Genomic DNA, 15,167 nt, shown 5'->3' with positions numbered 1-15,167 from the left:
TCAGCGGATGAATCCTCTTACCATGATGAGGCCGGTGGTGATCGGGTCATTGCAGCCATGGCACAGCTCCCCAAATTTGGCCCAGTAGTCCTTCTTGCAGAAAAGCCGTCCATCCTTTTCATAATACCAGTGGGACAGCGAGGCGCTGCACTCACAACACCTGACAAAAGAACAGACGGAAAGAGATACATCAGCAGTTGAGCAATTGCTTAACACCTTTCTAAGCCCAAAACATAGTGAACACCTATCATAACGTCCCAGAGTTATTGAAATTGCACATCTACAACATTCCATAGAAATAAAATTGTATTTCTATGTAACAGTCCAAAACATTAAAACCATATTCAATTTACAATAACATAAAGGTGGAAACAGAAAATATTTAGCATTTTTGCTTGATGAATGACTTAAAACATTGAATTGAAAACTGTTGAGTGTCTTTCAAAAAAATAATAGATTCATAAACTATTATTTTTAACACTTATTGTACCATATTTCTACATTTGATGAGCACAAAAAGCTGAAAACACAAGTGTCCAACATCATCAATATGTCACTGAATCAGCAGTTCAGACCTCCAGGAACTTTAAAAAGTGCACACTCTTGTGTTGACAGAACAGTATGTTGTACTGCACCCTCCAAACCGTACTTTACCCTTCTAATGACATCCTAAAGGGCCCTAAATTATAGTTTTCATGGTGATAATAAGTCCCATTGTGGCTCTATCACACACCACCACAACTGAGGTGGAACCTTTTACAGTCTATGGGTGGAACATAGGGTGGAACAGACAAAAATGAGATCACACTAACAACTATGGCTGGGCCTTAGAAAAACAGTAATGGCAAAAGGGAGGAACACAAGACAAAACAATGTCATTGTAGCTGAACATGTGCAGTGTGTGCCATATGTAAATATTTCATTAACCAACATCAATCAGTAGCCTACCAGAAGTCAAACTTAATTTAAATGTTTTTTCTAAGAAATCCGTCCTTCGTGTTTGTTTTGACTTTGATTTGACTTGACACGGTGTAACGTAAAGAGTGCTGAGTCGTCGGGGGTAGCGTTAACGTCACGTTACCCGTTGCTCTGAGTTTGGTCTGTCTCCGCAACTGAACCCGTGAAGGAGGCAGAGACAGTTTGCAAACTTAACAGCACAATAAGTCACCAGCGCGTCGTAGGATACAGGCTACAAGCAAAGACGGTTTAAAACCAGCTACACTTGTTTATCAATTAAGTAACGTACGACCATAGATATAAAACAATACAACATGCTATTGTTTTATTTCTATGCGTACGTCGAGGATGACAGCGCGTCTCCTAGCAACGCCGGCTCATAAACATAGGCCTATATAAAAAAGATATACGAGATATATCAGTCAACTCTTGCAACGCTCCCCCCAGAGGCCGAAAACATGCTGCTTCTGTTCCGAATTTTTTTTATTATGAAAATGTGTACGATTACTGCAGCATAGCAGTGCCCTAATAAGCGCCGCTGGTGTAGGGGTATCATGCAAGATTCCCATTCTTGCGACCTGGGTTCAATTCCCGGGTGATACAAGCATTTTACTGCATTTCGTTATCTCAGTACCTGTAGGCCCACTCTGTGAGGACAATACAGTTCTATTCTAATTTAATTTCATTACACATGAAGTGCTCCTCACGTAACGTTATCCAGGGGCAGACAGCAGCATTATGTTTTGCATTTCTGAAAATGAACCCTTGTTGTTGAGACTGTGTTTGAAATGTAAACAGTCTGACACTCAGCACCATCCAACATAGGCTAGTTATATGTAGAGCTCTGTCTGGTCTGATTCCAGAGTTCCATAGAAAGCTGCTGTAAAAGTCCAGAGTGACGTTAGCCTGATAGACATCAGACGCTGACAGAGTGAGGGGTGAATGACAAAGATTCGAGGACAGAGGGTGACATAATAACAACATAATATGGTGACAAAGAGCGTGTGTGGTGACTGACAATGCAAATAAGCAAACACGGTGCAAATGCTGGTTTGATAATCAAAATAGTGACAAAAACATACGAAGGTTATTTATATCCTGGTAATTGATAATGGATGATAATTCCTAGCAAAACAAAAGGGTGTTAACAATCTCATGTAACTCAGGCCCATCTGTTGTTGAAAAACACACCAGAATAAACCAGGCAGCACCTTACTGATCTCCATTGATTAGAAAATGTGTCTCTGTTATTTTTCATTATAATTTGTTTGTAAACATGTCATGTATTCATTGATGTGGATAAGTGGGCACATTTGCTCTTTGTGTGGCCATATATCAAAACTTGTGCTAATCCCTAAGCTTATGGTAAAGGCATTTCTGTACTGTATATGTGAGTTAGTGCACTTGCATCTGCATGCTTACAGCCATGTATGTGCTTGTTTGTAATCTGTATAAATCTCTGTGTCTAATGGCCATGACTAAGAAGTGAGTGTCTCCACTCTTTCCCATTGGAGCTTACCTCCCATCAGCCAGCCGTCTGGCCTCGTCCCAGCTCAGGGCAGTTTAAGACCAGGGCTGTTTGCTCTAAACATATTAAAGAGTGTACATGGCTCCAAAGGCTGGAGCACAATAATTTACTTTATCGCTCGTCTCATCCTAATATCTTGCTGTCTACATTTACATATGAGTCACATTTCTTAATTTTAGTGACATTGCTGAGTTCTTAGTGTCTGGCTCTGATTTGACAATTATAAATGTGCTGGTTGCCTCATATTCTGGCAAGCACCAATTCTCTTTGATTTTGCCCAAGGTGTTGCACCTATACTGTAAGCCTGCACATACACACATAACTACACTCATACCATTGCAGCACACGCACACACAATTTATTTATTAGACAGACAAACAGACACACCCACTCTTCCCAGCATCTGCATGCAGAGCTTCACTGCAGCTCAGCAGATTGTGGCAGAGCTGCTTCAGTATGCAGTGTGTGTGTGTGTGTGTGTGTGTGTGTGTGTGTGTGTGTGTGTGTGTGTGGGAGGGGGGGGCTGGAAGTGGGTCAAGGCTTTCAGAAGACGTCCTCAGCACCAAGCCAGGAGCTACTCAGCTTTCTTGGCTCTCTGCCGCTCAATAACGGCCGTTACTGCACACACGCAACCTGCAAACCCCTGCTAGGGCAAGGTCACCTGGGGAGGATACACACAGATGTGTTCACACACACACACACACACACACACACACACACACACACACACACACACACACACACACACACACACACACACACACACACACACCTTAACGCTCTAAGGTTCAGTTCCTTCATAGTAAAGCCTCTCGGAGCAGAGCTGGGAGTGGCAGCAGAGTATTAAAGATATGAGTGAATACATTAGTGACTCCCAGATGGTGACACCAAATTTCTGTCTTCAGGACAAGAATCTTATCTCAGAGGTGGAGGAGACCGGCAGCAATGCTCAGTTACAACTCAGGACTTTTATGCTCCAAAAAAAAACACCACCACAATAAAAAATCAAATGCTTTTCACGGTTAGTGTGTTAAAGTGTGTTAAAGTGTGTTTGCACTCACATTTGGGTGTTTTTGTGTGACTGTGTTTGTGTGTGCATCAGCAACGGACGTGTAAGAGGATTATCTTGAAAGACTCAGAGAGTCTTTAACCCACTCTGCTATATGATGCTCCGAAAACAAAATAGCTGAATAAAAAGCTTAGTAGTCTCGCTCACTCTCACACGCTCTGACACTACTAAATATTACATGCCCTTTAGCAAAGCAATCAATAATGATGTTCAAGGACAGAAAAAGAAATGAGTTTGAGAAAATCTGTAAGATGGTATGAGAAAAGGCTAATATCAGACAAAGAGACAATAAAGACTAAATAACACGGACCTTTGACTGATTTAAGACGCAATGCGCAAGGACAAAAATGTCAAAAGACAAACAAAAGGCAGGACGTTTAGACATAAACAACCCCCATGAACAAGTGAGAGGGAGCAGAGCAGATTTCAGACACCATGAAACCCAGCTGGATTGGGTCAGCAAACAACCAATGACAGAGAAGATGAGAATGAGAGAGTGGAGTTAGTAAATCTGCAACTGTCCTCCCTTCTGCTCAAATCCCTGATGGAATTAGCTAAACGTGACAGAGTAATAAATTCCTTTTACCAGGTCAAAAGGAGGCAACCTTTTCCCCAGACACAGACAGAGGAAGGTGACCGTCTGTGTTTGCTAACATTTGATTCCAGCTGAGTACTATCACAATCACATACTCAGGGTCTGTAATCTGCAAAGGCTAGTTTTCATACTCTTTTGTCTTCTAGGTTAGTGGTTCCCAACCTGGGGGGTGGGACCCCTCTAAGGGTTCACAAGATACTGTAAATCTAAAGGGTTTTGAGATACCTAACAAGAAATAAGACTAAATCCCTATTCACACAGGACTAGTATTAAAAGAGGACCTCATGCGATTTAGAAATTAACCCCCCACGTCTGTGTTTCATGCAGCGCATTCACATGGGATAAGTGAAGTCTGTATTTTACTTGAATTTACAAACATTATCCCCCATACATGATGTCAAGGCTCTGTCAATACTTTCATTTATTATTGGCAAGACAGCCAATATGACCTGAAATCACAGAGGTGCCAATTCAGTCTGTAAATGCTAGTGTGGCTGAAATCACGAAATGATTAGAGAAATACATTTCTCTAATCTTAGTTTTTTTATTGTGGTAAATTGTTTGATAGTTTTACCTCTTCAAAAAATGTACATACAATACAATATAATTTAACATATGTAATGAGTTTTTCATTTTAGGTCATAATAAGTCAAAAAATGTATTGTGGATCTCAATATATGGACATGAAACAGTAGTAGTTTAGTATAAACAAAAAAATGGATTGAAATTATCTTTCTAAATTATGGTATGCTAGATGAATTTTCCATATGCTGCTTTTTTATTAGTCTGCTATTATTCATATTTATTATTCCCAGTGAGATGATCTCATTGCACACTTCCATGATATAATGTTTTTGAATGACTGTGCATCCTATTTATCATGCTGGCAGCCTGACCCGGGTCAATATCTAACATGATTAATTTGTCCCAGTTGATATGAATGAGTTGAAGTTGAATGGAAAAGACATCAGGTTAGAATGAATGAATGAAATGAAATTCCCTGAGGGACTGAACTGCTGAAGAGGATAAAAATGTAAATACATTGAAAGAGAAATAATGACTAACAGAAACCTTAACAAATTAGAAAAATGTGTGACATGCATTAACATACTGTATGTCACCATTCAGCACATACAGAAGATACATAAAAACATATAATTTATAGTTATTTTTATGTGTTTAAACTAAAGCTAAAACAATTAAACAGAATATAAATCAGTCACTATTTTAACAATCAATGAATAGGTTTAGTCAAAATAGAAAAGAATCTGCAGATTAATCAACAATAAAGGCAATCATTAGTTGCAGGCCTACAACAGTTAACTGCCTATCAAAATGAATTAGGTAAAGGTCAAACAGAAACAAACACAGGGAAATGGCAAACTGATTGAATGCTGATCAGCAATGCTGATAGAAATTATTTATTAATTAGGGCTAAATGTTAGTTGCCTGTTGGTGAAGCATGCAGAGCTTTGTGGGGTAACATGTGAGCTGCATCTCAAATATGAGTCAGCCCTGCAGCTTCTCAGCTAAAATGGTACTAAGATGATGCATTGTTTTTATTTTGCAACATGTACGCAGAGTACACATCTGAACTAATAATAATAAGAATAATCTTGCAATTTTTGAGTTGATTAAATGTTAAAAAGAAATTTAATATTAAAATAAATGCCCAAAGTGACATCTTAAAGTGTCCATATTATGAAATAAATCACTTTTTCTGGGATTTGGGGTGTTATTTTGTGTCTCTGGTGCTTCCACACGCATACAAACTTTGAAAAAAAAAACATCCATGCTGTTTTGAGTAAGATACGGGTTTCTGAATGTGTCCTGCCTTCAGTCTCCGGGTGAGCTGTTCAAAATCTGCACGGCTTTCTACGTCACTAGCCGAGACGAGGGGCCTAGGGGGCTAACCGTTAGCATGCTAGCGCTGCATGCTAGCGCTAGCATGCTAGCTCGTTCTCAATGGCAAAACACTGCTACAACACACACAAATTCACCCTAATCTACAAAATAAATTGTATAAAACTACTTACATGTCCCTGTTCTGCAGGTATTCCACACAAAGTCAGAAGTGCGCCCTCATTTAGAAGAAGTCTCCCGCCTAATCCGGCCTTGTACAGGCCGAAGTTGCAGTAACAGCTAGCTAGCTCATGTAATCCTTACCTAGTTACTGCGCATGTGTGACTGACAACAAAGATCTTACAGAAGTTGAGAGGTCTCACTCTGTAGCTAAAACAGAGACCTGAACACAGGGTGAAAAGAGGAGCTGCAGCAATGTACAGTACAACAAAAATATGGTGTTTTTTGAAAATTAAACCATGTAAACCTATTCTGATACAATCTCAAATTACAATTATGAACCTGAAAATTATCATAATATGGCCACTTTAAAATGTCTTGTTTTGTTCACCAACAGTCCAAAAACCCCAAAGATAATCAATTCACAATCATGAATGACAAAGAAAAGCAGAATTTGGGAAGCTAAAAATACAGACATTTTTTTTTTTTTTTTTTACTATTAATCTACTAATTGACTAATCGTTGTAGGTCTAATCTGAATAAAGCAAAGTATGTGAAGCTACTACAGTGTATTCGAGCATGCAGCTCTTGTATTTTATCTGTTCTCAGGTCTCAGTTTGACTTCTTTCAGGATAAGCCCTTGAATGCCTCACAGTGGAATAAAACCAAACCAGAGTTTAATCTGATTCCCACACAAACCTTGCTGACCATCCAGCTCTGGTCAGCATTTTACGTTGAGTGTGTGTGTGTGTGTACATGTAGCCACAGGTCATTAAATGACGTGTGGGCTGACACTGCTACAGGAAGCAGGAGGAGTCAAAAGGAAACAGTGTGTGTGTTCTGGTGGAGGTGTGAGCAGGTTCATTACCAACTGACAGATGCAAAGCTGAAAGATTTACGAGGAGCCACACCTTTTCAAACACCTACCCCCTCACCCCTCAAAACACACATGTGTATGTCCTCATTAACTATTAAATCTTCCATCATCTGCGCCAAGCTCAGGAGGACATCCATCTCCTTTCTATCTGCAAAGACGGCAGAAACGCTTTTGAGTAGTTCTGATCAATAAGCCAATACACCGGTCTGCTTGGCCTTCCAGTAAAATCAGGAAATCTAGACAATAAACATCAAGCGTTAGAAACAAATGTGTCTACTGCATGAAAAAAGTGCTCAGCTGTTATTGTACTTGCAGGTGAAATCCTTACAGACAAAGAGAAAATACAACCTCTGGGAAAGAGACAAGGGGGTTGTGGGTTAGCGGGACACACACCCACCCACCCACACACACCCACACACAGACGGGTGAAAGTCAAGCTGAGGAAATGACTGTCTGGAGGGGGGACCACTCTCTTTCCCCTCAGAGGCGACATAAATAGGCGGAGAATTCCCGGTCCAGTGCCAAGATTTTCACTGCTCATATTTTCCAGAAAATTCTAAGGATTCCCACCTAGAGACGGGGGATACGTACCTGTCTGTGTGTGTGTGTGTGTGTGTGTGTGTGTGTGTGTGTGGGCACACTAACAAATAAATCTTCCTATTAGACTAAATTGGCTGAATTTGTGTGGTTTGATTCATTCACACACAAAGACATTAACACACACATTCAGTCCATTCCCACGCGCCCCCCTTTTTTGTTCATCTTATTTTAACATCCCCCCCTCTCCTCCCCTCCTTCCTTCTTCTCCATGGTAACACAGAATGCCATAGCGATGATGTCACCCTCTCACAAAAAAAACAGAGGCATTACGTCATGCTAACCCCCACATCTTTCTCTGTTGGGTGGTTTCACACTCTCCCAGGAAATCCCTCAGCCAATCAGGCTTCAGTGTGTTCCCTTGACCTTGGCAAACACAAGCTCAGCAACATTTACATCGGCATTAACCCCTGGAGAACTTGTTTTTTGCAACAATTAAAGAACTAAAACACAGAAAGGAGAGCAAGTTGTGCATTTTAAACAGAAGCTATAATTGTGCCCTCTGTAGCATTGGCTGTGGGTGACAATCTCTTTATTTGTGGCCCGGTGGTCCATTCAGTTGGTAAACAGGAGCCCTGGCAGACTGTGAGTAAATTATGTGCACGGCAGCAGTTTCCTTTGTCACTGTTAAGCTGCCCTGACAGACTGACTGTCAACACAGTCGGTCATGGGCTCTCTCACTTGTTCCACTGCGAGGAAATGATAAAAGGTTTCAGGGAGCTCTGGAAACCTTGATGAGCATTGCTTAGTGGTATTTAGGAGAGACAGCAGAGCTCCTGTTCATTATCAGGTGTCTTTTACAAAATAGTTTAGATTAAAGTCTGTTTCTCCGACAGCTTAGACACAAACAGAGGAACTGATGCATGAGGGAAAGCTGGTGGTAGGTGAATTCAGCCACGTGAGTCAGTTTAGGGAGCAGAATCTCAGTCCGATGTAAGGCTAAAATAATGAAATAATAAATAATAATAAAATCTGGGAATTCAATATCAAACATGCTTTTCAGGTTATCAATTACTGAAAACAAAAAAATATAAGACGATAGTTTTCATTATTGACACGTCAGGTTAGAGGTTATTTGAAGAATCCTAACATCCCACTTGTTAGCAAAAGTTTCTGAATACTTCAAGAATCAAATCAGAAATGGTAATACCGTAGACTGGAACTATCATAGATTGCTGTCTATGTGAACTATTTGTAATATTTGTAGGCTACTGAGGCTGTATCCAGCCTCTGACTGATGAAAGTCACCATCGGCCACCATCAAAGTCGGACTAATAAAATCAATTTCTCTCCAGTTAAAAAAAATTAAACATTTCTATAAAACGATTGACAACAAACAAGACAACAAAAACTGCAGCCGCCTTTGTTTTGTGAGGTTATCGGTGCCTACGTTTGCATGATGTCAGAGCATGTCTGGATCAAGTCGGACAGAATACTAACCAGGATGTATTGTGCGGTTATGGATTCTGCTCAGGCCTGGCTCATTTCGAACAATCCTATTGAAATATGATCCAGGAAGTCCAGTTGGACTAACAGATTAATGTGTGGAAAGGCTTCTGAGTATTACAATGGTTTGTAATACTCACAGGAAAGGTATTATGACAGCAGCAACTTCATCATTCATCACAACGATCAAGGTAAATGGTAGAAATACAGCATTCACTTTACAATATAATCTACCAGGAATCTGTGCTTGCATGTATTTTATTGGCCAACACAGCACACACAGCACCTTGTTGGATGATGTTACTTTGTGTTGCAGCAAAAGTTGAACCTAGTGGAATTCAAGAATGAGCTTTAAAGCCAACACGGACGTCTAAAGGTTCTGCCACGTCGTGGCCGGGTTGGCTCAGTGGGTAGAGCAGGCGTACATATGCTGAGAGGCTTCTGCCTTGACGCAAAGTTCCAGGGTTCGAGTCTGTCCTGAGACAATTTCCTGCATGTCTTCCCCCTTTCTCACCTAGCTGTCTTGTCTAAATTAAAGGTGGAAAAGCCCAAAAAATTATCTTTAAAAAAAAAAGTGCCATCATGTCAACAGATTATCTTCATGACACCTGAGCAAACTCCATTCAATAAAACCATAGTGCATGTTGTTTTCTATATCTTGAAGTGTCTTAATGCTGACAAAGACTGCATACTTTTTATGAAACGATGAAGGTCAAATATAAAAGTTACGGGACTCACAAAATAGAGAATGCATGAGGGCTTTAATCCTCCTTTCTTTAATCACATGCAGGGTTTAAGTCTTGAGTTTATCTAGAGCAAATGTGGAAAAATTGAATTTTCAAAGTGTGATTAAAGCATTATAGCGAGAGCCAAAGGTTGGAGCTTGGGAACAGGTGATTAATCAAAACGTGCCAACACACAAGACGACTCCTTTCTCCTCTCTGCAAATGCTATCAGCAGCACGTATGAATGCTGGTAACGTCAAAGTGAGGAGGACACGTTTTTGGTGCAGAGTCAGAAACAGAGCAAAGTGTCACTGGAGTATAAAAGGAGACTATTAATCAAAATGACAAGCTTCAATCAAAAATCAAACAGCTTTTAGTGCAACAATGACAGGCAACTTATTTTTGATAGAAAAAGATTTTTAAAAAAAACCAATGAGTCAGACTATTTTAGGGGGGAAATATTCATAAATCCAAATAAAAGGATCCGTGGAAAGATTTAACTTTGTCTTTACTTCACAACATTTTTTTTTTAATGCAAGGTTATGGGAAGGTGCTTTTTCTTTTTGATCTTTCATTTAGACCAACAGGCCATACAATCAGACTATAAAACTGTTTAATATAATGTACATCTTCTCTGTCTGCAGTTGGATCATTAATTGGGTGATAAAAAAAAGTCAGAATAACAAATGCAATCTCAGAAAATCTGACATGCATGGTGCATTCTCAATAAATATGCATTTATCTAAGTATGTATCGCGGAATTTCCGTTATATGTACAAATTTACACAAACAGAAATACATATAAGCAAATTGTTATTTCTTGCTTCTTTGGAGTAAAATAAAAACTAGACATTCAATGAGATGAACAAATGAGTTTTCCCCTACTCCTTTGCCTGGTTGCGCTGCTGGATAACATGCTTATCTGCTTTGCCACACACACACACACACACACACACACACACACACACACACACACACACACACACACACAGAGTCACATGCAGGACAGCAGGGTTTGATTCATTGTTCATTGAGGGAAGTCAATGACAAATATGAATTTTTGGATCCAGACAGACAGAAGTGTGACTTATGTGTGCTGTGTCATTGGGGATGTGGAGATAACTTAAAAGAGAAATGAGTAAATCATCTGAACCCACACAAGGACATGTTTCAGTATCTACATCCCTCTGACAGACATTATGAGATACTGTTGTTGCACATGTCCATATTGCACTGTGTGTCAGTGAGAAATATATTTTCAATTGCTCTGTATTAGAGGATGAATACCCGCCCACGGGCCGGGCCGGGTTCGGGAACCGTGGGGACCCGACGGGCCGGGCCGGGTTTGGACAGATATTTAGAAATGAAGTTCGGGTTCGGGTCGGGCTCAGTCACATCAGCGCGATAAGGTATTGAACATTTTAAATTAAAAAAAAGCTTTTTATGTAGGTGCGCGCCTGTGAGCTTATTGCCCCATGTGCGCTGATGCGCTCATCTGTTGACATTTCCTAATGCCTTCCTACAGTTGCTTAATAAAAGCGGGCTTTCCACACAAACAAATGTGTCATTAGTATGAGAAAAAAAATAGATTTTAATTGTGACGGGCTCAGGTCGGGCTCCGACATAAATATCTTAATGCCTGTCGGGCTCGGGCCGGGTTCGGTTACTGCTCTGTCGGGCTCGGACAGAAAAATGAGGCCCAATCCGCACTCTTTTCTGTATGTCTGGCACATATTGCAGAATTGACAACAAAGTTGACTTGACTTGACTTGAGTGAAGACACTGAATGTAATTTAAACACTGATGATGAACTTTTTGTGCTTTACATTTAAGTCAGTTTAAGAGCTTCTGTGTAAAACCTGATGGGAAGTGATATTTAAGACTTTGGTTATGGGTTGAAACAACATAGGTCATTTTTCACGTAACCTTGATCTAGTTTCTCAACTGTGAGGATATGATGCTTTTTATTGTCTTATGTGATAGTACATGTAATATTTTTTATTACATTATTACATTACATTTTATAGACCAAACGATTCATTAACAAATCAAGAAAATTGGCAGATTAATCAATAATGATCATTAGTTGCAACTTGTTTATTAGGAAATACCTAAAACTTCAAAAGTGTTTTTAATAGCTTGTTCACATCGTTTACAAAAACCGTGCACATCAAAATAAAATTGTGGAAGAATTTGCCATAATCTCAATGTCATCTGTGTTCCCTGTTTATTTAACATTAGAGCTTCAACCTTTAGTTGATTTCCCAATTTGTCGATTGGAAGAATAAATAATTGGCAACTATTTCAACTAATCGTTTTTCTAAGCAACAATGCAGAACGTCTGATGGTTCTCAAATGTGAGAGTTTGCTACTTTTCTTGGTCTTACATATAGTAGGTGTGCAATAATACACACAAAGTTAATGTATATTATAGTAAATTTAATATTCTTGGTTTTTGGACTGCTAGTCGGACAAGCTAGACATTTGATGAAGTCACGTCGTTTTATTTACCAAACCATCACTCAAATAATCAAGAAAATAGTCTTTAAAATAATCGATGATGAAAATAATTGTTGCAACCCTATTCAACAGACTGCAAAACTGACAAAGAGTCAAAACAAAAAGTCCTGAAAGTCCTCAAAATAATGGAAAGTTTGAATGTCTATAATTCCATAGCAACTATCTAAATATCTACTGAAGAAGGTTCTGTGATATATTTAAAAGCCCCAGAACAAGTGAGTAAGTCAACCTTAAGTTAAGATCGTTTTGTATAAGTTTCATTCCATTTAATCTGAGCAACATTATCTTCAAACTATAAACTCAATAAACATCTAATCACATACTTTCACTGGTTCACTTACTTTCTGAGTAGCACCCTGCTGCGTTGGTTCTTTGCTGACATGTCACCCGTGGGAGCGACGGCCTTGTTTTGACAGTCAGGTCAACTGCTTGACCAGCTCGCTGTCACAACCATCGGTGACTCTCTCTCTCTCTCTCTCTCTCTCTCTCTCCTTTCTCTCTCAGTGCAGCTGGACAGAGAGGTCATGCTTCTTTATCAAGTATTTCCTGTCCCCATCCCCGCCCACTTCGTGGCTGCTTATTTCTTCTTTTTAACCTCATTAGAGCCGCCCCTGTAATGTGATCCTCCCATTTCCTGCACTATTTAACACACACTAAGATTCTGGTGGCACAAATCAAATTGTCTTATTATCCATCATCAGTTGAACTCTTCCACCTCCTCTAATTTCATTTCATTTACCACATTCCTCAAAGCAGTCCTAACGTGCTTTGTCTTGGGATGAGAGGGGGCAGAGCGTCTCACCCTCAATAAGACAACAATTATCACATAAGGTGGTATTTGTGAAAAATAACCTCATCAAGCATAACTTAACTTACAGATATACCTAAAGAAGTCTCATTCAGACTGCAACCCGTCTGTTTACGCAGCCTCAGACAAACCAGCTGAGTCAGATATTGTCTACACAGCGCCATGGACTAACTGCCCAGATTGATTCAGACATCTTGACTCACAAAGTAGAGCTGTGCTGATAAACTGGCTGGGCAAATTAAGTGTATATCAGCCGATATTAGCTTATCATTAATATATAAAATACATTGGTATTAGTATATTGTATGTTCGTAAATAGATAAACCATCACAGTTTGTCCATGAGAGAGCACTAACAAGTTTATGTAATATCCAAATTTAAGGGCTCCCCATCAAAAGGTGTTTGTTTATGTAACTTATTTAAATATTTTTTAAATAAAAACATGTCGGCTGATGTACTGATATGTCGGTTTTTATAAAACTCTCAGTATCTGCCTCAGAAATGTCATATCAGTTGGGTTATAACACACAGTTCCCTTGGATAACACCTTTTGATAGATGGTAAGATCGTGTTCTGTATTGTATTGTCGCAGGATATTTAAGGAAAAAACTCTAACTGACCATCTAAAATCATGAACACTGTCAGAGTTCAGTGTCCAGGTACAGAGCAACAAACAATCTGACACATACTGTAGGAGGAGCCATGTATTATCTATCGTGTCCTGCGGCTTCTGTCACTAGGCAGAGTTTATCTGCAGATAGAAACAGCTGAGTCACTGCAGCCCACTTCTTCACTGTATCACAGAGCTGGAAGGAAAGATATGGTGCAGACAAGACCTTATATATATATATAATATATACATATTATTTAGTGATCTTTAATTTGCCTTTATCTTTCGTTTTAACTCTTCAGATGACACATTTCTTCAGAGTGTAGAGGTACAGAAGGAGGCAGAAATGTGTCCTACAACACATGGAGGAGGCAGCAGAGGAGCTGCAGTTTCAACTTTCTTTTTTTTTCATAACAGTAGTGTGTTTGTTGATGTGACAACATCATGAATGCGAGCATGAACGGGAATCCATCACCAACGTTAGAAAACACTGCGTATGATAAGTAAATGCACACTGAATGTAAAAAAGAGGTTGTTAGCTAAAGTGCTAACGAAGCACAAGCCATTGTAGTCCGTCGGGAAGACTGTTGGGGCAGCAGAAATAGTTATATTGGTAGCAGGACGGTGCTGCACTGTACTGCAGAGAGACTGCAGCACGGGTCGAGTTTTCAGAGCTGGAGTACAAAAACAATCACATATTGATAAGATGATGATTGTCAGTATTGCTTTAACTCCTTTAATGTACATTTCTAAAGCCGTTTTATTGTTAATGTAGCTACAGAAAAGTAGAAAAGAACATGAAGCAATTAATGTGCAATAATCCAGTGATTCTACACTATGTTATTTAAACAATGACTGACGATAACAGGACAAAAATATAACACGCTAATTCCACACAGTGAATAAAAAACATGAAACCAAAAGGATGGTGCTCATGCTATAGCGTATGACTAGAAAAAATCTCATTGCTGGATCCCATGAGGCAAAAAGAGGTTGGGGATGTCTCCAGAGTCCTATCTTAATGATGCTACACACATTCTTACTGCATCTGGTGTCTTACCTCAAATGTCTACTTTAACTTAATCCCCTCAAATCCACAGTGAACGCAATAAAACTCACCCAGGACCTCCTTGATGAGAGCTCTTACTGACAAACATCTAGAGAGCTCTTCAGCTGCTTCAGTTTCAGAGTCCTGATATTGTGCATGCTGCCTCCCTGTCACAGCTTACTGGGATACATGAATGGAACAGAGCCATCGTTAAAGGGATACTTCACCGATTTAGCATTAAGCTTTGTATCAGTAGAAACACGGTAGTATTTTTGTATGATCGTGCTTCCCTCCCTCATGTCCCCCTGAGAGGAGAGATCTCTGTATTGTGGGTCTGGAAAAATTTCTACCGATGACGTAAAACG

General features: G+C 39.6%; 1 protein-coding gene across 3 annotated transcripts in view; it reads right to left on the bottom strand.

Annotated features, from left to right (window-relative positions):
* limk1a (LIM domain kinase 1a) overlaps positions 1 to 15,167 on the bottom strand; it is a 53,358-nt gene that overhangs the window by 29,147 nt on the left and 9,044 nt on the right. For 2 of the 3 annotated variants that reach the window (XM_078246247.1, XM_078246249.1), the window contains one exon: positions 22 to 160. In XM_078246247.1, the coding sequence (XP_078102373.1) occupies positions 22 to 160 (139 nt within the window). Of the gene's footprint in view, positions 1 to 21; positions 161 to 12,677; positions 12,822 to 15,167 lie in introns of those variants that run through there. The other variant, XM_078246248.1, reaches the window with a different exon arrangement.

This window comes from Sander vitreus, chromosome 3, assembly GCF_031162955.1.
Source record: "Sander vitreus isolate 19-12246 chromosome 3, sanVit1, whole genome shotgun sequence".
NCBI classification, from domain to species: domain Eukaryota; kingdom Metazoa; phylum Chordata; class Actinopteri; order Perciformes; family Percidae; genus Sander; species Sander vitreus.
The sequence above is the reverse complement of the archived record's forward strand: the minus strand, read 5'-3'. Positions and strand labels throughout refer to the sequence as shown.